The sequence below is a fragment of the Dipodomys spectabilis genome, unplaced genomic scaffold, assembly GCF_019054845.1.
Source record: "Dipodomys spectabilis isolate Male_0828 unplaced genomic scaffold, ASM1905484v1 ptg000440l, whole genome shotgun sequence".
In the NCBI taxonomy this organism is placed as follows: Eukaryota; Metazoa; Chordata; class Mammalia; order Rodentia; family Heteromyidae; genus Dipodomys; species Dipodomys spectabilis.
The window spans coordinates 1,531,118-1,558,151 of NW_024871117.1; the positions used below are offsets into that span (position 1 = coordinate 1,531,118).

Consider the following 27,034-nt stretch of genomic DNA (forward strand, 5'->3'; position numbering starts at 1 on the left):
TAAGCAAAATGAACCCCAAGATAGAGACACAAGAGATTTTATCTTTCTTGTTCTTTTTAAAGTATTTATAATTTTCCCTAAATATTAAAGGAAAAAATGAACCCGGGCCTCTCTTATTTCTTTTTCTTATGAATAGCTCCAGTTCTATACAACTTTAAACTCTTAAGTCTTTTAACCTCCTCTGGGACTAAGTTTTCTACCAAACATATATCTAGTATTTATGAGATATCTTAATACATTGTATGCACAACTTCTCAGCATTTATTAGTGGGCAGTTGTGAAGCAACTTAGGTTTGGCAGATACAAAATTTCAATTCTATAGCCCTGCTATTACTGTTCTAACATACTGTCAATTATTTAACTCAGGAACACTGCCATCCCAGGCATTTTTCCTGTCAATTTTCTTTAAACATTTTTATATTTTGGATAGTTAAGATTATCCTAGATCCCATGATAATCCCTTCTGTTTAATCTTCCCATTGCTTTGTTTGTTGGGTTGTTCACTTGTGACAGTACTAGGGCTTGAACTCAAGGCCTAGGCATTATCTTTTAGATTCTTTGCTCAAGACTACAACTTGAGCTACAGCTTAGTTTCTTGCTTTGTGATGGTACATTGGACATAAGAGTCTAAAGAACTTTCTTGTTTGGGTTAGCTTTGAACTGAGATCTTCAGATCTCAACCTTTTGAATAGTATGAGCCACAAGCTTCTGAATCTTGCATTACTTTTTAACATCAACGAATTTGTTTTTAATATTGTTATTATATTCAGGTCTATATCAAACATGCATATATATATATATATATATATATATAGTTACTTTTTAAAGTTATACTCTATTCAGGAGTTTTTGTCAATTTCACCCCTTAAACATACTTACACACACACACACACACACACACACACACACACACACATTTGTACTCATACATACTTACGTGTATGCAAGATAATCAGTTGCAGAATGATACAAGAATGTATCTGTATATGTATCTATATATAAAATTATATATCCCTATACAAAATGCCACTGAAAATTTCTTACTGTTTAAAGTTTATGTAGTATCATACTATATATAAAATATCTAAGCTTTAAAAAATAATTGAACTTACTTTTCCACTTAATATTATGTACCTGAGCTTCACTCATATTTCCGTATGCTCACATTTTACTGCTGTGTGTTATTTTAAAATACTGATATATTTGTTTACATGTTTATTTGTTTGTTTGTTACTAATACTGGGACTTGAACTTGGGGCCTGGGCTCTGTCTTCGAGCTTTTATACACAAGGCTTTTTGATGTTTAATTAGAACCTTATGAACTTTCCTACCCAGGCTGGCTTTGAATTACAATCATCAGTTCTCATCCTCCTGAATAGCTAGGATTACCAGAGTGAGCGACCAATACCTGGCCATTCACATGTTTTTGATACTTAGATTTGCTGTAATGTCATTGCTATAGTATGTCTTTACTCACATTGCTGTTTACCACTTACTTTAATATTCAACCTCAGAATATATAATCTCATATATGTTCCATTGATAGATTAAATAGTACCCCTTAAATAATATCTATTAGCCCTTATTTTATAAATAATATATACTAAATAATACATAAATAAATTGTTTGCATATATATTTAAAGTAAATTATCAGACTATGAGACAAAAAAAATAACTTTTTCTGATTCATACTGATAATAATGTGTACTGTCCCTTAGATCTCTGTCACTGGTAGTCGCTTTCTTGGAACTTACCCTCATAAAGACTTCTGATTCACTATCCCATATCAACTGACCAGGTTTTCATCAAAAGCAAAATTTCCACTGTTTAGAACCTGCTGCTATACTGCTGCCTCAAGATCTAGCTAATAACTTCATTTAGGCATTTCCTAACTTCAAGAAGGAAATGAAACAGTATTTGCTAAAAATCTTCCTTAGTAATGAATCCAATTAAATACTTAATAGATCTCTTTTGATTTTGTTCTGTACATATGATAGCATAAATGGAATATGTAACACTAGCATAGAACACTAAACACATGAAAAAACATGGCACAGGCTTTGTTACCTGGTAATAATTCTACAGACTGAAGTGGTAAAATGACAGTTTAAATGTATTACACAGGCAATATAAAAAAAAGACCACCATGATTGTCATTCCTCGGGATCTAGAAGGAGGTAAGGAGGCCCCCACTCTCACAGAAGACTCCTGCAAGACACATCAGAATGAATGTCTCCTTCAATGGACTAGGGCAGGCCCCTGCTTACTCTATTCAAATTCTGGCTTCCAACCCCATGAACTGAATGGGCTAGATAAAAGCTATGAGAGAAGTGGATGCTTCCTCATGGTTGAGCCAGTCACACACTGTGGTTTTGTATTCTATAGGCAGAATCCCTTTGGGAAAGTGTTCAGTGTTAAGTCCCATGCCTATATAAGTTCAAGAGAAACAACACTCTTAGTAATGTTGCCGACCTGACCATGGTCCAAGAGGCGACCTGCACATTCATTCAGACTTGGAGCTTACTGTGTATTCTTCCTTACATGGATACAATGAAGATCACCAGAATGATATGATCCTCTAGTGCTGGTTTTATAATACCAAGTGTTGGAGTCATTATAAAACATGTAAGAAGGAAAGGAGAAGGTTTTTCATGAGTATAATTACAAAAGATAATTTTGACCTATCCTGATCAGTATGGGACATTCTCTTGTCAAATTTACATTGATTTTATGTAATGATTTGGGAAACAGTCTTCATTTTCTGTTAGAGAAACACACATGCACGCGCATACACACACACACACACACTGAAAATTCTGTGTTATAAATGAGCATTAAGATTTAAGAACATTGTTGCCTCCTCCTTTGCTTGACAAGAAATGTGCTTGTTATCTTACCCATGTAATTGTAACCCCTCTGTATGGTATTTTCACAATAAAAAAATTAAAACAAAAAAAGAAAAAGGAAAAAAAGAACATTTGCATTGAGATGGTAGATCATCGAAAATAATGTTTTACTTCTTTCTTAGTTGAGTATGATTTATTTTTACTGATTTTTAGATAGCAACTACTTCAGCTAAATATTGGATTATTTTGACATTTAAGTCTTTACATCATTTTTTTAATATTCACACTATTGGTATTATTGAAGTCACATTCCTTCTCTTTTGTTTTACAATGAGATCTTTCAACTTCTTTGCCCTTTCTATGAGCAATATATATATATATGAATACATGCATGTATATATTCATATGTATATGTTTGTATGAATATATGTGTATATGTATGTTTATTTGTAGATATACATATTTCTTTGGATATTTGATATTATGTCTGTTTCCTAAGTTTAATGTGTAGCTTAGTGACTCAACTTGTATTTCTTTGTATAAGTATATATAATTATAAATGGTATTTCCTTGATAGTATTATTTCTTTGGCTACATATTCATTAATTTGTTCTTCAGTTTATGTTCTACTGTTTGTGTATATTTGGTCCTTAAATTTGCTATCTTTTTTTTGAACTCCAAAGAAATTTAATTTTGATTTAGAAAAATATTGGACAATATAAATATTTGTAGTTATTGCTTCTGAATTAACCTTTAAGTTAATTTTAACATGGTCAAGGAGTTCAATTATCTACTGGTTTATTACTATTTATTCAAAGGCCAATTTTATTAGTTCTTGATTAGATTGAATGGATGCTTCATGCCTACATAGCAAGAATCCGAATTCTGCAAATAGCATCTATAAAATTTATATCCATCTCAATCAAATCATCCATGTTATTTGCCTTTTTAAAGGATTGTATGACTTGCAGTTTTTTGATCTAGTTAACTGATCATGCACTGAAAAAGTTACCGTGACTCTAATATCTAGAAAGGACATTATTATGAAACTGGAAATTTTAGCAGATATAAGATTGGTAAGAGTTTACAAATCAAACCTAGCTAAACAATTATCATTATCATTAAGATCATTCAAGTGATATATTTTTATGTTTTAGAAAGATCATATTTGCCACAGTATCATCAATCAATTTATTGATGTATTGATTCTATAATTTAATTTTAAAAATAAATTCATTTGGTAAACCTACTAGAATAGTAGCAGAGGAATAACAATATATGTATAGGTTGAATGGAAGAAGAAATACTGGCCTGGAAAGTAGTGTAGAAAATCTTTTACAAGAAGAAAGCATGTACTTAAGTAAAAAAGTTATGGAAAAACATAAAGGGGACAAATGTCACTGGATTGTATTAACGAGAATGATAGGCCAGGCACTGATGGCTCACACCTCTAATCCTAGCTACTCAGCAGGCTGAGATCTGAGGACTGTGGGTCAAAACCAGCCTGGTCAAGAAAGTCTGTGGGACTCTTATCTCCAATTAAGCACCAGAAAACAGGAAGCAGGCACTGTGGCTTAAGTTGTAGAGCACTATTTTTGAGCTGAAGAGCACAGGGAGAGTGCCCAAGCCCAGAGTTCAAGCCCTAAGACAGACCAAAAATTAAAGAGAATGACAGACAGAAAGTAAATTATAAAGAGCTAGCTTCTGTACCTTCCTTAGAATGGGTACATTTGAAAAGTTTTAAAGTGATAAGCAACTGCTGATAGAAGTAATGTTTTCAGTTAGTCATGTGTCTTGAATGTAGATTGAAACTAAGAAATTGTGTGTTGGTCAAAGTAAATGATTGGCAGACTAGTTAGCAATCGTCTACCCAGCAGCAAGAAAATGATAAGAAATATACTCATTACCTTGCTCATGTAAGTGTAACCACTCTGTACAGAATGTTCACAATAAAAAAACTTATTAAAAAAAGAAAATGCATTCATTATACAAATAATCATATACAAGTTTCCAAAGCACTGAGGAACTCAGTGGGCATATATTGCTGACAAAATACAAAAATTCTGTTTTTCAGTTTTAGATTCTCTTGATACACACAAATTAATAAGTAGATAATAAAGTGCCTAGCAGTGGCAAGTGACAAGAAATGTCTGAGAGTGCTGTGATCACTTCATTTTCTTTAGGTTACTGGTGAGAGCTTCTAAAAGGTCACAGCTGAGCAAGCAGCTAAATGAAAGAGTCATCAGGACACCAAGATAGAGGTAGTCCATGGGGAAAGAATACAAAGCAAAGACATAGAGCGTCAGGAAACAGTAGTTAACACAAGAGCTGAAAATTGCCTTCGGCAGTGGGATGTTGGAGTTTGGTAAAGAAAAGCATACAAAAATACAGGCAGAGATCAAATCAAATGTGATAGGAAGTCATCTACTGACTTTTTGGGTTGTTTTTTGAAGGCTGACACCAACCCTTATAATTGATAGAAAATTCATTGCATCAGCTTGCTTAAACTATTATAAAACACAATACCATACAAGATTAGATGGTCTAGAAAGCTTCAAAAATTAAAAAGAAAACAATAATGGATGATTGGCAAAATTTCAGACAGTGAAAAATAAAGTTTAAATTTATCTATTGTTTTATTTTTAAATTAGATTTATTATACTTTAAAACTTTCATCAAACCAACAATATTAATAAAGCTTTTATCATCATCTGAGGTATTAAACCATTGTGCTAAAATTATTAGTGTATTATCATACTCATGTAAATCAAAAGCAAACTAGCAGTAGGTATATTTGGCAAGGCTTAACACTGGAGATAAATGATAAGCCAATAATACACTGAAGACATTTAATTGGGTACAAATTGATATTTCATTACAACATATACATAATAAAGAGTCATGATGTTAAGCAAGTTTCTAGAATTAGATGACAGTAGTAGAATTTCTCAACAGTAAAATATTAACTGCATATTCTAATTACATCTTCAGGTTTGGGATGTAGTTTTGTTTTTGAGTGCTTATCTAGTATGCTCAAGATCCTAAGTTCAATACCTCATCCAACAAATATATAAAAATATAACAATATATACCCATTTGCCAGTATATACAGATTTGTTGTTTTGCTGCCTATAAAACCAATGTGCCACTTAGAATAGCGGGCAGCTACACTATTCTGGTAAAGTGGAGGAGTTTACTTAAAAATACGCTACTTATGAGAGGAATGAAAGTTCTATAGACATTGGAAAACTGTCAAAGCTACAGCAATCTAGCAAGCGATGTCATGTATTTCACAATTATAACATTATATAAAAGAGCATATCCAGCATGCATGAAAAATATAAATCTGTACTTTTGAAAGACATTTGGAGCTTCAGCAAAGTTCAGACCACTCTGCCCAACTTGACAAAGTTTCATATGCAACAATAGGCCCTTATTTCAACTCCTCAACCGTGACTCTCCATGTTGGACTTGACACCTGGTAAACAGAGTTCCATAGTAGGGATACTGCTGTAATTCCAAGCAAAAAATGGTACTATCACTGTGGTATATCTTTGGTTCCTACACCTGCAAATCAAGACTGCAGCCTTCAAGCTGCTTCAACAGCACTGAATTTGGCCAATCCCAATTTGAAAATGCCAACAAAAATAAAATACCAGAGGTGATGCATTTGCATTTGTATAAAGCTGATAAGTTATTCCTACTAGCTTAGCCCATAAAGCAACTATGTGTTTAAAAAATTACTTTCAAAATTAAGCTAATCTACCTGCCTATATAAGTTTCTTAGGGATTTCCTCTGAAGTGTCATCGATAGAGTGATTTAAACAATAGAAATGAGTTGTCCTACACATTCCAGGGTCCAGGGGCCAATTTCTTCTGATGAGTTTCTCTTTTATAAAGCATAGTCCCTGAAATACTCAGCACAAAGCAATGCCATTTTCTTTTATTTGGTATACTGTATTGCAAGTATAAGAAGATAATCAAGGAAAACATTATGTGAGTAAAATAGTATGAGGGGAAAAAACATGAAATGAAATAGGAAATTCTGGAGAACGATATAGGGAATTTCATAGAACAATGTAGAAAATTCTCGTGACAGAAACATTACAAGACCTGATTTGATGCAAATCTTTCATGCAAGTAGATATACATATGCAATATCCTTGCTGGATAAGAGGTCTGGACTTGTTATATGTGTTAAGCAGAATTGCTTAAGGTTTATGTGCAAGAAGGTACTTCCAGAAGTGTGCTTCCAGTCAATTAATCTGTCAGAAATTTATAGTTTTATGACCACCTGCTAAAATATAAATCTCATTAATGGTAGAAACTCTTCATACCAAATGCACTTCTAGGCACACCAAGGGCTTAGATAAATTCTTGTCTTGCTAAAGAATGAAGTCGAGTTTGTCAGGTTTAGTGTTTTCACTCTGACATTGTGAGGGTCATCATTATATTTCTCCTACAGACTATCTACTGGTTTTGTTTTCACAAACAGAAAAAGGGTTCCAACACATTAAGGCTCTTCTTTTGAGATATAGTAAAGTTATTTCCTGCAACTATAAAGTAAGAGTGCTAGAAAACTAAGTATAATATATAGAGAAATACTCAATAGAAATACCCAGTGTGTATCCTTGGTTTGTTGTAATTGTATAACCACACAATGGCACATTCTCTACCTGCAAAGCATATCTATACGAATGATAAAAGATAGTGCTCATAATGCAAACCAGAATTCCTGATATCCTTACATTTTCTACTATGCAGAGTCCTCAATTTTGCATATTTCCCCCTCAGACTTTCAAATTATTCATAAAAGGCTGATTCAATATATAATCAACATGTAATATAAAGTTGAAGATTCACAGTATTCTCTTAGATGTATTGTAATTTGAATATTCTCTTGATCACTTGATTCATCTTGATTATTTCCTTCATACTTCACAGGCACAATCCATCTCCGAGTGCTTGAGTCCTCCCCTGTTGGCACAGCTGTTGGAAGTGTGAAAGCCACGGATGCTGACATTGGAAAAAATGCTGAAGTAGAATACCGGATTATTGATGGTGATGGGACGGATATGTTTGACATTATAACTGAGAAGGAAACACAGGAAGGCATTATAACTGTAAAAAAGGTGCATAGCTGCTGAATAAATAAGCATCCGTGTGTTTCCAGAGTAGAGATTTCATTATGAATGGTTCACTCACACATTATTCATTGAAAGGAACATCACAATCATGTTCAAATGTAATTTATATTGTGCACATGTAAAAAGGATAGGAAACCAAATGCAAGCATTTGATTCTATGATTGTGTTGATTGAAACATGAAACTTGAGATTAAAAAAATAAGAAGGAAGTTAATGTGTTTAATTATATTTCTGTAGCATATTCATAGAAACCCACTAAGATAGCATTGGTTTCTTGAAAACAATTGTTGATATCTAATAATGGCACTAGATCTTCACAGTTGGAGGAATAAAAAATAGCACACCAGCCAGGTGTATGAGGCAATAATTAGAGTTGCTAATGAAAGGAGACAGGATGGACTGGAACCTAATTTAATTGTTCACATTTTCCCTTCTGCTTCTATAAATTAAAATTTTCTGCTAACATATGTTCAGTGATAAAATTTAAAGGTAACCAATTTTTATTGTAGAGTCAGTGCCATCGGTAGGAGAAAAAAAAGACACATTATAATTAGATCCTAATGCAATGCCTAGCAGAACGTACTCACTGAGGCACTGGTTTAACAGTCCCACTCCCCAGATGCTGGTGGCTCAGGCCTGTAATCCTAACTACTCAGGAAGCTGACATCTAAGCATGGTGGTACAAAGCCTACCCAGGTAGAAAAATCTCTGGGACTTTTGTTGCCAGTTAACCAGCAAGAATCCAGAAATGAAGATGTGGTAGAGATCTGATCTTGAACAAAAGAAGCAAGTGAAATCATGAGAGTCTCCTGATTTCAAGCCCCAATACTCCTGTCTCTGTCTGTCTCTCTGTCTCTTTCTGTCTTTCTCATTGTCTCAGTCTCTGCCTATCTCTGTCTCTGTTTCTCTCTGTCTCTGCTTCTTTCCCTCCCTCTCTCTCTCTCTCTCTCACACACACACACACACACTCATCAAACAGAATAGGATCACTGTCTGGAGTGTGGTGTCACAGTGTAAGATATAAGGTATAGTGTTCTTAAAGGACAAGTCACCAACAAAGGGCAAAGCAGCACTTTCGTTAAAATGTAGTTGCACTGCAAATAGTATATTGTGTTCTCAGAATAAAAAAGAGATGATTGAGGAATCTGACATAACAATGTTAATAAACATAACTTTTGTACTGAATGGAGGGAGAGGGACTTGATCACAAACTAGTGACAATTAAATTTTATCAACGATGTCTCCTTTCCCAAATTCCCAAATCATTTTTCTCATTGCATGAGACTTTCTTATTTTAAATGGTTTTTATAACTGTTGAAAATTTTATATTAGTCTTCAAAATTTCAAAAATGTATATATTCAGATCAGTACATTGAATGGCACTATCATAACATATTATTAATATTGAAGACTGAAAGAAATGATTAGACTTTGGCTTAGGAAAATTTACTCATATGTAATACCTTAGGGTAAATGTACACAAACACAAATACATCACTTACTAGCCTATTTTTGTAAGTAGTCCACCTTACAAGTTATACTAGCATCCCAAATTTTTCCAAGAAAATCCCATAGCCCTTTATTTCTAAGATCTTCATAGTGAATACAAATAATTACAATATACAATTCAGATTAACATGCAAATATTAAACATTTATTTATTAAACATTAGTTGTAATAGGAATGGAGTGCATTATCCAATTCCTCTCAGTCTAATTAGATGACTTATGTCTTTATACAGCCGCTGGACTACGAAAGTCGTCGACTTTACACTCTGAAGATTGAAGCAGAAAACACCCATGTGGATCCACGTTTTTATTACCTTGGGCCATTCAAGGACACTACAATTGTGAAAATCTCAATAGAAGACGTGGATGAACCTCCTGTTTTCAGTAGATCATCCTATTTGTTTGAGGTTCATGAAGATATCGACGTGGGCACAATCATTGGTACTGTAATGGCACGGGACCCAGACTCTACTTCCAGCCCCATTAGGTAAGATATTCACATGTACACAAATGTACATCTTAAATAGTACATAAATTAGGACATGTTGTTTGATTTTTCAATCCTGCAAAGGATATGAGTTTCTCCATAAGTTTTATATAAACTTGGTGACGCTAATACTTAAGGTAAAATTTTTCTGAATCTTTTGATGCAGGAATGTACGTACAAGACACATATAATACTTGTTCTTGCGTCCTTTGGGCTGAAACCTAGTTTGTGTCATCTACTTGCCTCTCTGAAGTGTTTGCTACTCTCACTAGTACAGTGCAAGGACACTCGGTCAGCTGTGCCTTTAAAGTACAATCAAATCTCTGTATCTGTGCCTGTAAGTTGTTAAATATTTGAAGTTCAGAGAAATTTATACCACTGAAACAGGACACAATTCCAATGCAATAACCAACTTTCATTATGATTTTAGATCTTCCATTTATGTTCTAACCATCACAGAAGGTTGATTTTTGTTTTAGTCTTTGTATTGTTTGGTTGTTGATTTATTTTTAGCTATTGCCAAAATTATCAGAATATTCCAGGAAGATAAAAATAACTCCAGCATTTTATTATATTTCTATGATGATATAAAAATATACTCTCATAGATACATAAAAACAAGAATTACTCAATGTTATCCTGTCTTTGATAAACCCTATATCAGGTATCAAAATGATATATAATACAATGCCTGTGATGAATGATTTTTTTCAATTTTTTAAGAAAATATAGATTTTACTTGATACAGGTATATAAAATTAACTTAAAACACACTATTTTAAAAAAAGATCTTTAGTGAAAAATTATACATTTTATAATGATGTATATGGTTAAGAAATTTATGATATTTGGAATATCATAAGTGAGGCTATGCATCACTATACATTGATAACCTACTACTTTGTTCAGAAATTTCTCATTTAATCCCAGCTATTGATTTTGAACTTTTGCATAGGTACTTGTAGTGATTCTTCATCAGAATCCTAATTAACAAAGCAAAAAAGAAACTCATTTATTAATTTTACTATAGGAAGATGCATACTATTTTGTGACCAGATACATCTTGACAGAACAATAGGCAATAATTTAAATAACAAAGACAATTATTTGCAAGATGAGCTGGAAACTGCTCATATACATTGAAAAGGCTGAGTTGTGTGTTTTATATTCTGATGAAATAATCTGCCTTCTAGATCAGTGCTTGGCTGTTTCCTCTAGTTATTAATTATGTATCTGTCTTTCCATTTTACTGTTTTCTCCTGTAAACCATCAGTACTACTCTCTTTGCCTTCTCTGTTCAGATTTTCCTTAGATCGCCACACTGACCTGGACAGGATTTTTAACATACATTCTGGAAATGGATCACTTTATACATCAAAACCACTTGACCGTGAGCAATCTCAGTGGCACAACCTGACTGTTATTGCCGCAGAAATCAGTAAGATGGATTATATCTTATCTATGCATATATCTATTATAGGGTTATATGATTATATTTGTGCTTATTTTTTATGTATTTTTAACAGACTTTAAGTTTTACATAAGAGTAATTTACAGTCGTTTCCCATACAAATTATACTTTCTTCTTCTTCTTTTTTTTTTTTTTGGTGGGGCGGTTGGTTGTGGGGCTTGAACTCTGGGCTTGGGCGTTGTCCCTGCGCTCTTCAGCTCAAGGTGAGCGCTCTACAGCTTGAGCCACAGCGCCACTTCCGGTTCTCTAGTGGTTTATTGGAGATAAGAGTCTCACGGACTTTCCTTGCTCGGGCTGGCTTTGAACTGTGATCCTCAGATCTCAGCCTCCTGAGTAGCTAGGATTACAGGCGTGAGCCACCGGCACCAGGCTACAAATTATACTTTCTATTTAAAATTTTAAATGCTTCTCAAACTTCTATGCATTTTTAAAATATTTCCTTTATACCCCCAGTGATAAATTTATGTATTGTTAGCTCTGCTGTTTTGGGGGTTTTTATTAGGACTGAGAATTAAATTATCTTCTCCTGAATATTGACAATTTTATTCTCTTCATAGTATAGGAGGTATCTACCAAATAAAGGTTTTACCTCCTCATTTTAAGAAGAATGTCAACATATCCTTAAAAATTATTTTAGCTCAAAATAATCCTTCTACCCATACAACATAGTTAAAGATGGCTTTTTCTACCACCCATCATTCTATATAAATCCACACTTGCTATTAACTAACAAAAACAGCTCAACTTGAGTTCTAAAGATGATTTTGTGCATCAAGTAGAATCTGCAAGAAATACTGGGTATAAAAATTACTAAATCGGGCTGGGAAGGTGGCTCAGTGGTAGAGCACTTGCCTTGCATGCTCGAGGCCCTGGGTTCGATTCCTCAGCACCACATAAGCAAAAAGAAAAAAGCCGGAAGTGGCGCTATGGCTCAAGTGGTAGAGCGCTAGCCTTGAGCTGAAGAGCTGAGGGACAGCGCCCAGGCCTAGAGTTCAGGTCCCACGACCAGACCCAAAAAAAAAAAAACAAAAAAAACAAAAAAAAAAAAACCAACTGTAAATGGCAGCCCAGGTTAGAAATTCTGTTTTGATATTATTATTTGTGTTGTTTTAGTTGTTGTTGTTACTGCTGTTGTTATTGACAGTTTCTGGGGTTTGAATTCAGGCCCTCTTTTTGTTATAGTTGTTTATTATACTATCATCCTGATCCCTAAATCTGCTTTAGTTGCAAAATATTTTGTTCGCACAGGATGGTATGCTTCATTTGTTGCATATACTTTCAAATTAACATGTGAAATAATGTTACTTTTTTAAGGATTGTAAAATGGAACCCATTTTGGACTCCACAAAGAGACCTAGTCAAAAAGAAAAAAAAATGTTGACAAAACTAAAAACCATCTCTCTGCAAGGCACATGCAACAATTTACAATTCTGTGATGGCAACAGCCAAGCCTTAAGTCAAGCTAGTTTTCCTTTAAGTATTAGAATCTGAGCATCAGGTGGAATAACAAACTCTTGCATATGCAAAATTCTTGAGTGTTTGATTCCATAATGAAGCATCTATGGAACGGAGAAACTCAGACTGTTTTTTGTTTTGTTTTGTTTTGTTTTTAAAGAAGCATTCATTAAGGATGGAGTTCTGTTGAAAACTTAAACTCATAAATTCTATATTAGAAGTACTAAGCTAATTCACCTAATGCTGAAGATCATGGTATCTAAGTAACTACACAAGATTTAGACCAAGTAAAAATCCTATGTGTCTCAGAGACATTAACAAATCTAGGCTGCTCATTGGCAACTATTCAACATGTCAAGATAAAACAATTCATTTATCTTTCTCACTTCATTTATGCTCTTTTATATAGGTTAACCTGAACCTATCTGGTCTTCTCAGATGGGGATATAAATAGCAGTGTCTTTTAAGTCTAACTGCTAATTTAACTTTTCTTTTTCCCTAAAAAGGAAAGCTGTTATTTATTTGTGTCTTGGTCCAAGAAGATTCAATCTGGACATTCCAGATTGTACATTCTGCTCAATTCAAGATTCTTATTCAAGCCCACTGAGCTGGGAATTGCATTTTCCATTTCAGATACTTTGAAAAATTTTAACTGCTAAAGCTAGTTGAAGTAATTATGATTCTGTAAAAAGCTAAGCCAATTACTTCTTCTTAAGAACTAAACCTATTTTTTGCCCTTAAATAAAATCAGCCTTTGGAACAACTGCTGGAAATGCCTACCTGCCAAAGCACGAGCAGTCAGGGTCCCATTATGCTGCTCTGGGGATTAAATGCAATGTGGGGGGAGGGAAACAGCCTATACAGAGTTGCTTTAACCAGACTTTAAACACTGGCTTTATGGCTAGTGTGTCACACACAGGAAGGCTTGAACAGGACAGAATGACTTGTAAATGTACTCCTTACCAATGTGTTTCCAAGCCCTGCCTCTAACAGTTTAATTCTGCGTGCTTCACTAATACATCACCTCATGTGGCAAGTAATGTCTCCTGCAGATAATTATTTAGCACATTATACCATGCCATAATCTTCTTTTCCTTCTTTAAAATATATTTAACGGCCATGTGGAGGTGTTTAAAATAAAATCTAAAATTAAGGTCACAACTAGAGACTTAATAAGAAATTGGGGATTTTAGAAACTATTATTCTAAAACAACAACAACACAGAGTTCCTTTAACTCAATCTTAGCATGCACATCCATTGGAGTGCATGCAGGAACACCTTCATGAATAAAGAACTAAATATGCCCTAAATTTGCACAAATGTCCATCCTTTGATGTTCTGGGCTTTCAAAAAAATGGTTGAAGCTTTTCTCTGTTTGGAGGTAGAGGAAACCCTGTGGATTCATAGCCAGGGTCTTACCTTAGGACATACATTGTAAGAGCCTTTATTATAGTCATATTCTTGCTACAGTACGATTTCCATGAAGGATCTGAGGGAGACTGGGGTGGTAAATATAAGCCAGCTGCTATTCAGTATGATTCTTCCACAGAATGCTTTATATTTTTATTGATGCATAAGCTGCCACATATGTCAAGAAGCATAAATAAATAAAGATTAGTGTAAGCACTGTGTTTAAATAGTTGATTCCAAGTCTGCTGTTTTTACAAAGTGCCCCTATCCCTGTGGATATAGCTTTGGATTTGAAGTGCCTGCAGTTATTTGGAAAGAGTATCTTCAGTATTGGGTCAAAGAAAGTCCTGACAATGCAGTTTTTAACATAGGAAACTATTCTGCTCCTTTGGATTTCCGTAGCATAGTTAGAAAGTGAATGGCTTCCAACTAGATGTGTTCCTTATGTTAAGACTTTGTACCAGAAATAAATATTGTGAATATGTCCACTGACTATATCACTTCTCATTCTTTGCCTACTTTTTTTCCCATAGAAAGTAGTAACAAGGTAGTGATGACTCCAGGTAGCCCTATGGATCTTAACAGATGATCTGTAAATATTCTGGATGGGAAGAGAATGACATTTTTCTTTCTCCTTCCTCACTCTCTGTCCTCACAGTGTACCCACATTCAGATCCATGTGAATTGTGGGAAAATGAATTGACACTTTTTAATGTGTAAATAGTTTATATGGATAAAAATAGCCTTAGTTCTTGAGTAATGCCAGGGGAAATGGTAGTGCTATTAAAGATGATGTTAATGGAGATCAACACCCTGAATTACTCATCATCAATGCACACTTTGTAAGAACTTTTCATGCCTGAACTCTGCTAGTTTTCCATATAACTGAGGGGTTAGCAGTTTTACTCTGATGCATATTGGGTATACTGAGTCACTGGATTGTATTCCAGGGTAATGTACTCACCAAAGACACATGAGTGAGTGACAGGCTTGTGGATCAAAGCAGCTCAGTTTCCCTCCAGGGCCTGAACTCTGAACCACCTGGTAAACACACAGGTGGAGAACTTGCAGCTCTAGAGTGAAACATATGAAATTAGAGTTTGTCAATTAGCTTCGTGTCAGTTAATAAGACATGAGTAGACATAAAAGGATGTTGAAGAAAGGATGTATTTATTAGTCTCCTCTTCAAGACAGGAAGGGAAAGACAATATATTCTGCATGGATTTAGAATTCTGTTTGCCATATTTGGACTGTTGCAATCTTGTAAAATGTCTGCCAAGAAATCAGTTCTTACATATTATTTTTAAAAGTATTGGCTTCATTAATTTACTAAAAATTCAGTTGAACAGGGAGATAAATTCTGTTTGAGCAGTAACGTACATCTTAATGAGAATTAAAGCTTTTACATTTGTATTTAAAATTACATAGGAGATGGTGCCCTAGTTCCTTAATCCTTAATTTATTTTAAACAATTTAAAACATTGTAATTTTTTTTAGTCGGTCATGGGGCTTGAACTCTGGGCCTGGGTGCTGTTCCTCAGCTATTCAGTTCAAGGTGCATGCTCTACCACTTGAGCTACAGCGCCACTTTGTTTTCTGAGTGGTTTATTGGAGATAAGAGTCTCATGGACTTATGTGCCCGGGCTGGCTTTGAAAGGCGATCCTCAGATCTCAGCCTCCTAAGTAGCTAGATTACAGGCATGAACCACCAGTGTCTGGCTAACATTGTAAAATTTAAATGAAAGAATGGTATAGAAGGAAAGTACAGACATACAAATTCAATTATACTTTTTAAAAAATGTTGAGAAATAGCAGTAGTAATCATATGCCCAATAATAACTGTCTTCAGGACTTCTTAATCAGATGATACAATATATTTCTCTATTATACTTGTCCAATGTTTAGGAGAAGAAAGACATACTTATTTGTGAGCATTTCCTATCTCAAGATGCCTCTATAAATTAAATGTAGTGAACAAAAAAATCTTTTCCTAATGTTTTTCCTTCCTCTTTTTCTAGATAATCCCAAAGAGACTACTCGCGTGGCTGTTTTTGTTAGGATTTTAGATGTTAATGACAACGCCCCACAATTTGCTGTGTTCTATGACACTTTTGTATGTGAAAATGCCAGACCTGGACAGGTAAGCATCCAGTACATCGAAAACATGGGGCTATTTTTGCTTTGTATCAAGTATTTTCGAATCTTGAGAGGAATGATTGTGAATGAATAAGGAAAGCCTCATGTATATGTCTAATGGTGTTTTAAAAAGTAGGTAGGTGTTTTCAAAATTGAAAAGATTTCAATACTATCATTTCAGTTTCAGGTTGCCTTTGTAAAGTTCGAATGCAAAGATAAAATTTTATTCCTGCTACAAAAGAGGTGGAGAAACAATTCTAAATTATAAAACTTTCAAAAATAAGAACAAAAACCAGCTCCTGATGCAACATTAGATAGATAGATAGATAGATAGATAGATAGATAGATAGATAGATAGATAGATAGATAGATAGATTGATAGATAGATAACTGCTAATATAATGGAAAGTAAGGGCTCATAGGAACCCAAGGACACATGCAGGATACCATTGATATATTCAAATAATATATGAATATATGCAAATATCTTTTGAAATGGGACAGTAGAATGTGCTCTTTATCGACTTATGCATGCCTTTCATCATTATAGCCACACATAAAGTGCCTAATGACTCAGTTCTAGTTCTTTAAAATATTCTTTCTACACTAGCTTTGTTTGTAATTATTTAAATCTTTCCCTCAGTGGGCTCATTTTGTTGTTTGAAAATCTCCAGCATGTATGGCTGAAGGAAATGTTCTTAATTGGTTTGAGTGCTATCTTCACAGAAGGAAGCTGCATGTTATAAATAATAATTGGGAATTGACTGGGTTTTATTAAAGAAGGAAAGCAATTGAGAAACTGAATTGTGCTTTGACATCATTTGATGCTTTTGTAAACATCAATGTCAGTGTTATATTTTATGCAAATTAAATTATGCAATAGCTCAAATTCTTCCTTTTGAGCATTCTAATAAGATTTCAATAGCCTATTGTTTGAAATGGTAAAATTGCTGCAATTGAATTCCTTCTTTTCCACTTCAAAGTGTAATGGAAATACTTAATTTGGGATATTAAAATGACTTAGCTGCTTCTACCTTTCTTCTTAATGAAACCAAGTCTACCCTACAAAAAAGATTCCAAATAGTCCTTTCACTAGTATCTCAGTGTGATATCAGTTAAAAATCTTTCCTCTAAGGTAAATTTACCACTTTGCTACTTGTGCATGCATTCCTCCCTCTATGATTATTCAGTTTTGATTATCTTTTTAGAACATTCCAGTCATCAATATAAAATGTATTAAACCAATATTTAAAAAATACAAAATAGATCATTTTATGCCTTTCTTTCTTGTAACTAGCTCAGCAATGTTTTTAGACTCTCTGGACAAGGCAAACATTCAAAATAAGGGTGAAATTAATTTAAAAATAGCTTCTCTTGAATAAGTTGACAGGGAAATATTGGTTGCAGGGTCATCTGTTTCCCATGTTAGTCATTTTTAATTAGACCAGTTTGTTAGAATTTGGTCTCACTGCCTAAAAAGAAAAAGTCTTACACAAGACTGTTAGACAGAAATGATAAAATTTTAGGTTATGACATTTAAGCAGCCAAATATCAAGGTATTTATCTGATAAGCTTATTCAAGGAGTCCTTCCTGAAGTTTACCTGACAGTTTTGTCTCCTGTTCTAAGTGTTTTAATTCTTAATAGAGCTCCTCAATCCAAGCAGTACTCTTGCAAATTATGTGCTCCTTAAATATTACTTAGAACAATAACAAAAAGTGTGGAACAATTCTACTCTTTTAGTGCGTAGAGAAATGGAAAAGAAAGAAATAAAACAAATTACTACTGTCTCCTCCATATTCCTTGGTCTTCCTCTCACTCATTTTAAGGATAGAAGTTTTTTATTCTCTTAGAAAAGATGTCGAGTTCCACCAGTGTAATATTAAATTCCTTTTTTGTGCAGAGCACAGACTACTTTACTTCTCATCTTTTTCATCTTAGAGAGACAGGAGACCCCATTTGCTTTTCTTAGGCTCATACTTGTGGCCGATAAGAAAATATTTTAACGTATTTTTCATAACTAGGGTAATATAATAGAATTTGAATCTCAAAGAACACTTCTCAAAGGAGATATGAACTAGTAGCCTATAGGGAAACATTTCCAAACCCTTATGGATCAAAAACCACCCCTGCATATATTCCATAGGACACTGTTCAGTTATTTTTGGCCCAATCAGAAAAGGGGTTGGTTTTTACAAGAAGGGACATTTTTTTAATGTTCTTAAAGATCTTTAAGTTCTACAGAGTTGCCATTTAATCAAGCAGTGTATGAATACAATGCACCTTGATCGATGTCACTCTCTTCAACGTGCTCAGCCCTCTTTGACCCACCCTTTCATTTACTTCCCTAATTTTGTGATATATATACATAATTCTTAACTGCATTCTCCCCTACTTTTCCCCTCCGTCTTCCTCTACTTCTTTCCTTGAGCTCATCCCCCTTCTACAAGTACCCATTTCCAGGAGCTTGTTTTGTTGAGCTTTGACCTTGCGTTTCTAAAAAAGAAATTGTATTACTTTAGCTTTCCATAGAGCTTATTATGTTTCAGTTAATTAATTTGTAACAACTTGCATACCACTTAAAGTGTTTTTTTAAAATGTTGTCAAGGAGATAGGTAGTAATTACATTCTTGTCTAACTTGTTAGCCTTTCCCCCATTTTTTTTTGTATTTTTTTTTATTGTGAAAATACCGTACAGAGGGGTTACAATTACATGGGCAAGATAATGAGTACATTTCTTATCAAGCATTGTTGCCTCCTCCTTTGTTCCCCCTTCCCATCCCTTCTCATACCCTTCCCACCCCACCTCACCCAATCCTCCCCCTCCCCACCAAAGTTGTAAAGTTCATTTTTCAACATAACGACTTGTACATCTCATTGTTGCAATGGGTCCAACTGTATCCCTATTGTGGAGGGGAAGGGAAAGTGTTTGCCTTTTAATATAGATTTATAGGCACATATTATCTACCACAAATGAGAGAAAATATGCAACCTCTGTTTCTCTTGAGTTTAGCTTACTTTACTTAATATATTTTTCTAATGTTTCCATTTCCCAATGAATGGTACAATATTATTATTTTTAATGGATTAGTAAAATTCCATTATATATATATATATATATTTATATCATATTTTCTTGACCCATTCATCCATTGAGAGGCATATGTCTTAAGTCTGTATCTTGGCTATGGTGAATAGTGGTTTTACTTCAATCATGTTTGTGTTCTAATGCATAAATAATCCAAAATAGAATTTCTGTATCCTAAAGTAGTGCTATATTAATTTTATTTTTATTTTTTGAAGAACCTCCATAATGGTTTTTGGAGTTGTTGAACAGGCTTACATTCCCGCCAACAGTATAGTAGTTTCCTTTGGCCAAATTTAGGCAGCCTTTGATACTGTTTGTTTTTGTTTGTGTTTTGAAAATGGACCTTCCAACTAGAAACAGAAACTAATCTTCCCACAGGAAAGATTAAAAGTTATTAACCATAGTGTTTACTCCTTTTCTAATTTTAAATGTAAAAATAAAAATGCACTCATTATTTCATATTGTTTAATATTATTATCACTAAAATACTCCTTGAGAAAACAAGCTAATTATAATTATAGTTTACCTAAGAACATAAAATATAGAAAATTTTTATTCCTTTTTCAAATGCTCAGATAGAATATTTGATACTTTCCTTTGTTTCTTAATTATTTTACTTGAACTGCATTAAAAGGAATTGCTTCCAATAGAAATACAACAGTGAGTGTGCACACAGAGAGCCATGGGAAATGCCATTGTCTGTTTCTTGTTGTCTTCACCTCAATTCCATTGCAACTTTTTATGGCACATTTACCAAAACATGGCTGCTGTGATTTTTAATATATGATTAGAAAAAAAAGGAAATATTTAGGGATGAAGAATGAGAAAGATATTTAAAGGTAGTCATTTAAAAATTAATTACCAGGCTGGGTAGAGTGCTCAGTGTTAGAGTGCTTGCCTTGCATGCATGAGGTCCTGGGTTCTATTCCTCAGCACCACATAAGCAGAAAAAGCTGGAAGTAGAGCACGAACCTTGAGCTGAAGAGCTCAGGGACAGCACCGGGCCCAGAGTTCAGGCCCCATGACCAGGAAAAAAAAGTATAGATTATAACTCCTGCGATACGCATGGAACTTTGGTGATTATATAACTTTCTCTCTTCTGCAGCTCATCCAGACAATAAGTGCAGTAGACAAAGATGATCCCCTTGGTGGACAGAAATTTTTCTTCAGTTTAGCTGCTGTCAATCCAAACTTCACAGTACAGGATAATGAAGGTAAGCTTTAGAATTTACTCATTTGAATTAACAGGACCTTAACTGTAAATTCCCCCCAAAGGGGAATTTAAATTCTTTAAATACAAGATCATGTCATCTGCAAAAAAGGAGAGTTTTATTTCTTCTTTCCCTATTTGGATCCCCTTTATGTTTGCATCTTGTCTTATTGCTGTAGCTAGGCAGTCTAATACTAGATTGAAGAGGAGTGGAGAGAGTGGACATCCTTGTCTCATTCCATGGGTTAAGAGTTAATGGCTTTAGTTTTTCACCATTAAGTATAATGTTGGCTGTAGGTTTGTCATATATAGCCTTTATTGTATTGAAGAATGTTCCATGGATTTCTAATTTTTCCAGAACCTTCATCATAAAGGGGTGTTGGATCTTGTCGAATGCTTTTTCTGCATCTATTGAGATAACCATGTGGTTCTTATCCTTGTTCCTGTTGATGTGATGAATTATGTTAATTGATTTGCAATATTGAACTAGCTTTGCATTCCTGAAATGAATCCTGTTTGATCGTGGTGTATGATTTTTTGGATGAATTGTTGAAGTCAATTGGCCAGAATTTTGTTGAGAAGTTTTGCATCAATGTTCATCAAAGAAATGCGTCTATAGTTTTCTCTCTTTGACGAGTCCCTGCCTGGTTTTGGGATGAGGGTTATGATGGCTTCATAGAATGAGTTAATAGAATGAGTTCTCTTTCAATTTTATTGAAGAGTTGGAGGAGTATTGGTGTGAGCTCTGCTTTGAAGGCCTTGTAGAATTCCGCTATATAACCATCTGGTCCTGGGCTTTTCTTAGATGGGAGGTCTCATTGCTGTTTCTATTTCAATGCTTGATATGGGCCTGTTAAGATGGTTTAACTCATCTTGCTTTAGTTTCGGCATGTCCATATTTGCAGGGAAAAAGTCCATTTCTGCCAAGTTCTCAAACTTATCAGCATAAAGGTTTGAGAAGTATTCCCTTATAATGTTCTGAATCTTGGTTGTTTCCGTGGTATGTTTCCATTCTCATCTCTGAGTTTATTTATTTGGGTGTGTTTGTTCTCTTCTTTTTCTGGTAAGATTAGCTAAGGGTCTGTCAATTTTGTTAATTTTTTCGAAGAACCAACTCTTTGTTTTGTTGATCCTTTCTATGCTTTTTTTTTGGATTCTAATTCATTTAATTCCAATTTAATTTTAATTATTTCTTTCCATCTACTGGATTGTGGTTTATCCTGCTGCTCTTTTTTTTTTTTTTTTTTGCTGGTAGCTTTTTTTTTTTTTTAATTTAATTTTATTTTATTTGAGAACATACTGTACAGAGGGGTTAAAATTACATGGGCAGGATAATGCATACATTTCTTACCAAGCATTGCAGCCTCCTCCTTTGTTTACCCTTCACCTCCCTTCCCAGCCTCCCCCCTCCCCCCCACCAAATCATACCCCTCCTCCCCCCCCCCCACACCGACATTGTAAAGCTGGTTTTGAAGCTTCTCTGAAGAAGAAAGAAGGATGGCCAATAGACACATGAAGAAATGTTCAACATCCCTAGACATAAAAGAAATGCAAATCAAAACAACATTGAGATATCACCTCACTCCAGTTAGAACAGCAAAAATCAAGAACTCTAACAACAACAGATGCTGGAGGGGATGTGGTCAGAAAGGAACCTTTCTTCATTGTTGGTTAGAATGTAAACTTGTTCAACCACTTTGGAAAGCAGTATGGAGGTTCCTCAAAAGACTTCACATAGAACTCCCCTATGACCCAGCAATCCCACTTTTGGGCATTTACCCTAATGTTTACAAAAAAGACCACACTAAAGCTACCAGCACAACTATGTTTATTGCATCATTATTTACCATAGCTAAGATATGGAACCAACCCAGATGCCCCTCAGTAGATGAATGGATCAAGAAAATGTGGTATATATACACTATGGAATTCTATGCCTCCATCAGAAAGAATGACATTTCCCCATTTGTTAGGAAATGGAAAGGCTTGGAAAAAGTTATATTAAGTGAAGTAAGCCAGGCCCAAAGAAACATAGGTCCCATGGTTTCTCTTGCTGCTCTTTTTAAAGGAGGCTCAGATGTCTCATTAAATTGTTGGTTTCAGATTTCTCCAATTTGTTGATGTAGGAACTCAGAGCTATAAACTTGCCTCTGAGTACTGACTTTGCTGTGTCCCAGAGTAGCTGGTTATTTGTGTGTTCATTTTTGTTAAATATCATGAACATTTGAATTTCCTTTCTAATCTCTTCCATGACCCACTGGTGATTCAGCAGTGTGTTGTTCAGCCTCCATGTGTGACAGGACTCTTTGGTGGCTTTTGGTGTTGAGTTCTAATTTTATTTCCTTGTGGTCTGAGAAAATGCAAGGTATAACTTCAATGTTTCTGAATTTGGCCAAGTTTGCTTTGTGGCCTAAAATGTGGTCTATTTTGGAAAATGTTCCATGTGCTGCTGAGAAAAATGTGTATTCTTATGCTTCTGGGTGAAATATTCGGTAGATGTCTGTTACATCTAGTTGATCTATGCAGTTGTTTAGATCTGCGGTTTCTCTGTTGAGTTTTTGCTGAGTTGATCTATCTAGTGGGAAAAGTGGTATGTTAAAGTCCCCAACAATTAATGTCTTTGGATCTATGTGGGATTTGAGGGAAAGTAGAGTTTCTTGGATAAATTTTGGTGCTCCATTGTTTGGCACATAGATAGTTAGAATTGTAATATCCTCCTGAAGGAGAGATCCCTTAATTAGTATGTAGCGACCTTCTTTATCTCTTCTCACAAATTTTAATTTGAAGTCTATTTTATCTGATATTAGGGTTGCAACTCCCGCCTATTTATGGGTGCCATTTGCTTGGTAGATTTTGTTCCAGCCTTTCACATTGATAATGTGTTTGTTTTTATGGGCAAGATGTGACTCCTGAAGGCAGCAGATAGAAGGATCTTGCTTTTAAATCCAACTTTTAGACAGTCTATGTCGCTTAATTGGAGAGTTAAGTCCGTTAATGTTGAGAGATAGGACTGAGGTATTTGGGAGTTCCTGCCATGTTATCCACCTTCTTGGGAGCTTTGGCAACTGGATTCTTCCTATGGTTCTTGGACTTTAAGTTTGGGTGCGGTTTCTTGACCTTTATTGTGGTCTTGTTGGTTTTCTATGTGTAGGACATCTTTAAGAATCTTTTGGCCGGGCGCTGGTGGCTCACCCCTGTAATCCTAGCTACTCAGGAGGCTGAGATCTGAGGATCGCGGTTCAAAGCCAGCCCAGGCAGGAGAGACTGTGAGACTCCTATCTGCAATAAACCACCACAAAACCGGAAGTGGTGCTGTAGCTCAAGTGGTAGAGCGTTCACCTTGAGCTGAAGAGCTGAGGGACAGCGCCCAGGCCCAGAGTTCAAGCCCCACGACAGACCAAAAAAAAAAAAAAAAGAATCTTTTGTATGGCTGGTTTGGTGGAGATATATTGTTTCAATTTTTCTTTGCTATGGAAGGTTTTTATTTGACCTTCGGTTATGAAAGAGAGTTTAGCTGGGTACAGAATTCTTGGTTGATAGTTGTTTGTTTTTAGGGCATGGCTTACATCATTCCAGGCTCTTCTTGCTTTGATTGTCTCTGCTGAGAAATCTGGGGTGATTCTAATTGGTTTCCCTTTACAGGTGATTGATTTTTTCTCCTCGACAGCTTTAAGGATCTTTTCCTTGGTCTGAATTGATCCTGTACGGATTATAATGTGATGGTGGGATGTCCGATTCTGGTCTGGTCTATTTGGAGTTCTAAAAGCTTCTTGTATCTGAATAGGACTATCTTTTTGCATGTTTGGGAAGTTCTCTGCTAGAATCCTGTTAAACAAATTTCCTAGACCATTAACTTCTGTCTGTAGGTGCTCCTCTACACTCATTATCCTCAGATTAGGCCTTCTGATGGTGTCTTCCAAGTGTTGAATAGATCTATCATATTTCTTGGATATGTCTTGGATGGTTGTATCTTCTTTCTCTATAGTATCTAGGCTGTCTTCAATCCATGAAATTCGATCTTCTGCATGGTCTAGCCTACTATCAAGACTTTCTACTTTTTTTTTTTCTTTTCCTTCTAGTTGGTCGGCTTTGATGGCTTCAAATTCTTTGTTGGAGGTTTGTTTTAGATCTTGTATGAACTTCTTTACTTCCTTAATTTGGTGTTCAGTGTTTATTCTCAAATCACTTAGTTGATTGGTTATGGTTTCTTTGAACTCCCATTCCTTCTGTTGGGTTCCATTCAGCACTCCCTTTGTGGTCTCCCTGACTTCTTTCAGCTCTCTGTTTATGGATTTCATGAATGCCTTTAGTGCTGTTTCTGTATTCTCATCCTGCTCTCTCAATTCCTGTATTACTCTTTGATTAGCTTCTGCATATTTATACAGTTCTTGTAGTTCTCTTTGAGTGTTCTCAGCCTGCTCATGCCATTCCTGACTGTCTGATATCAGCCTGCTCATGCCATTCCTTTATTTCTCTTTGAGTGTTCTCAAGCTGCTCATGCAATTCCTGTATCAATCTTTGAGTAGCTTCCTCACACTCATGATATTACTGTATTAACCTTTATTTTGCCTCCTCTCTCCCTATCGTGCTCATACAGAGTCCTTTGCAGATTTTCAATTGTTGCATTTACCATGTTTACCAGTAGTGTTTGTAGAGCTTTTTGGGAACTCTCCTCTGGATTATTCATTATCTTTTCTGTCACCTGATTATCACGAGTGGGAGTTGAGATACCCAGACTTGCCATTTTACTTGTGTTTTTCCGCATTGCTCTGCCCATTTGGGATGAAAGTAACACCAGTTTTGTGCTAGCACACTATTTTAAGGCAAGCATCAACCAAAGTCTGTAGTTGCACAGTCAAAAGTCTGCAGATACAATCTAGTTCAACAGATATATCTATTTCAAATTCATTTTTAAGAAGATTCAGCTTGATAAAAGATAGACTGACATCCCTTGTAATACTAAAATTTTATATCCTTGACATTGTTTCTTATATTTGAATACAGAAAAACATTTTCAATAAAAATTCTGTGGGATGGTTAAGTATCTATTTATTTACTTTGGTGAAACTGGAGTTTGAACACAGGTCTAACCCTTGAGTCTAACTCCTTGCCTCTGGCCCGGCATTTGTCTGGATGCTTTTAGAGATTGTTGCTGGTAAACCTCTCTACCTAGACTAGTTTTGAGCTGCCATTATAGAACACTCATTCTCCAGAGTACCTAGGATTAAAAGCATTGGTCACACTGTCCAGTTTGAAAATGATTATGATTCTTTTTTTTTAACAATTTAAAGTTTTATTTCTTGATGCATATTTATCACTGACATGTATGTTGTTAGAAATATCTTAGGCTAGCCCGGCACCAGTGGCACATGCCTGTAGTCCTAGCTACTCAGGAGGCTGAGATCTGAGGATTGTGGTTCAAATCCAGCCCAGGCAGGAAAGTCTGTGAGACTCTTATCTTCAAATAAGAACCAGGAAATCGAAAGCGGCCCTGTGGCTCAAGTGATAGAGAGCTAACTTTGAGCTGAAGAGCTCAAAGATAGTGCCCAGACTCAGAGCTCAAGCCCCACAACTGACAACAACAACAACAAAATAGTATGTTTAGTACTTTTTATGTTACATAGATCACCTTAGCTCATACTTATTAAAAGGTATGTTGGATTTGGAACCATTGCAGAAAATGCATTTGTAAGTAAGCCTATGTTCACTTAGGTCTTGATGCATGAAAAGACATATTGTCAGGGGCAAGCTGCTCTAACCCCTTTGAGTGATTTTCTAAGCACAAGAATGTAGTTTAATATAGTAGATTATCTTACTTTGAGACAGCTCTTGTTTTTATATTTATCTTGTACCAACTGCATAAATCAAAGGGAGAATACCCATTGATGGCATCTCTTACTGTATTTAAATTAAAATTGAACATATTGCCTATGACTCTAGACATCTAAAGTTACTGGGATTAGAAACATTTATGTGTAGCATTCAAAATACAAAATACTAAGTTAAATGCGAATTTGAAATAAACAGTATCAAACATTTCAGTATTCTGAACCTGGAAAAACAACCAACAACAAAAACAGAATTTAAGTGGGAGCTGCCCTTCAATAGGGCATTTACAAGATTGAGTAGACAAGACTGATTTGATAGATCCTGTTTCTAGGTATATTTTTATTTGCTTTTGGTTCCTGTGAAACCCAGTAATGAATAATAAAATGTGATGTAGAACTGAAATAGTGCTGTCTTAACCTACCATTTCACAGTTACATTTTTTTTA

At 35.0% G+C, this 27,034-nt stretch overlaps 1 protein-coding gene across 3 annotated transcripts in view; it reads left to right on the top strand.

The window, feature by feature from the left end:
- Positions 1-27,034, top strand: part of Cdh10 (cadherin 10) — an 83,715-nt gene that overhangs the window by 50,246 nt on the left and 6,435 nt on the right. For 2 of the 3 annotated variants that reach the window (XM_042668506.1, XM_042668507.1), the window contains exons 5-9: positions 7,793-7,980; positions 9,737-9,990; positions 11,292-11,428; positions 16,346-16,467; positions 20,656-20,764. In XM_042668506.1, the coding sequence (XP_042524440.1) occupies positions 7,793-7,980; positions 9,737-9,990; positions 11,292-11,428; positions 16,346-16,467; positions 20,656-20,764 (810 nt within the window). Of the gene's footprint in view, positions 1-7,792; positions 7,981-9,736; positions 9,991-11,291; positions 11,429-16,345; positions 16,479-17,853; positions 17,864-20,655; positions 20,765-27,034 lie in introns of all 3 variants that reach the window. The other variant, XM_042668505.1, reaches the window with a different exon arrangement.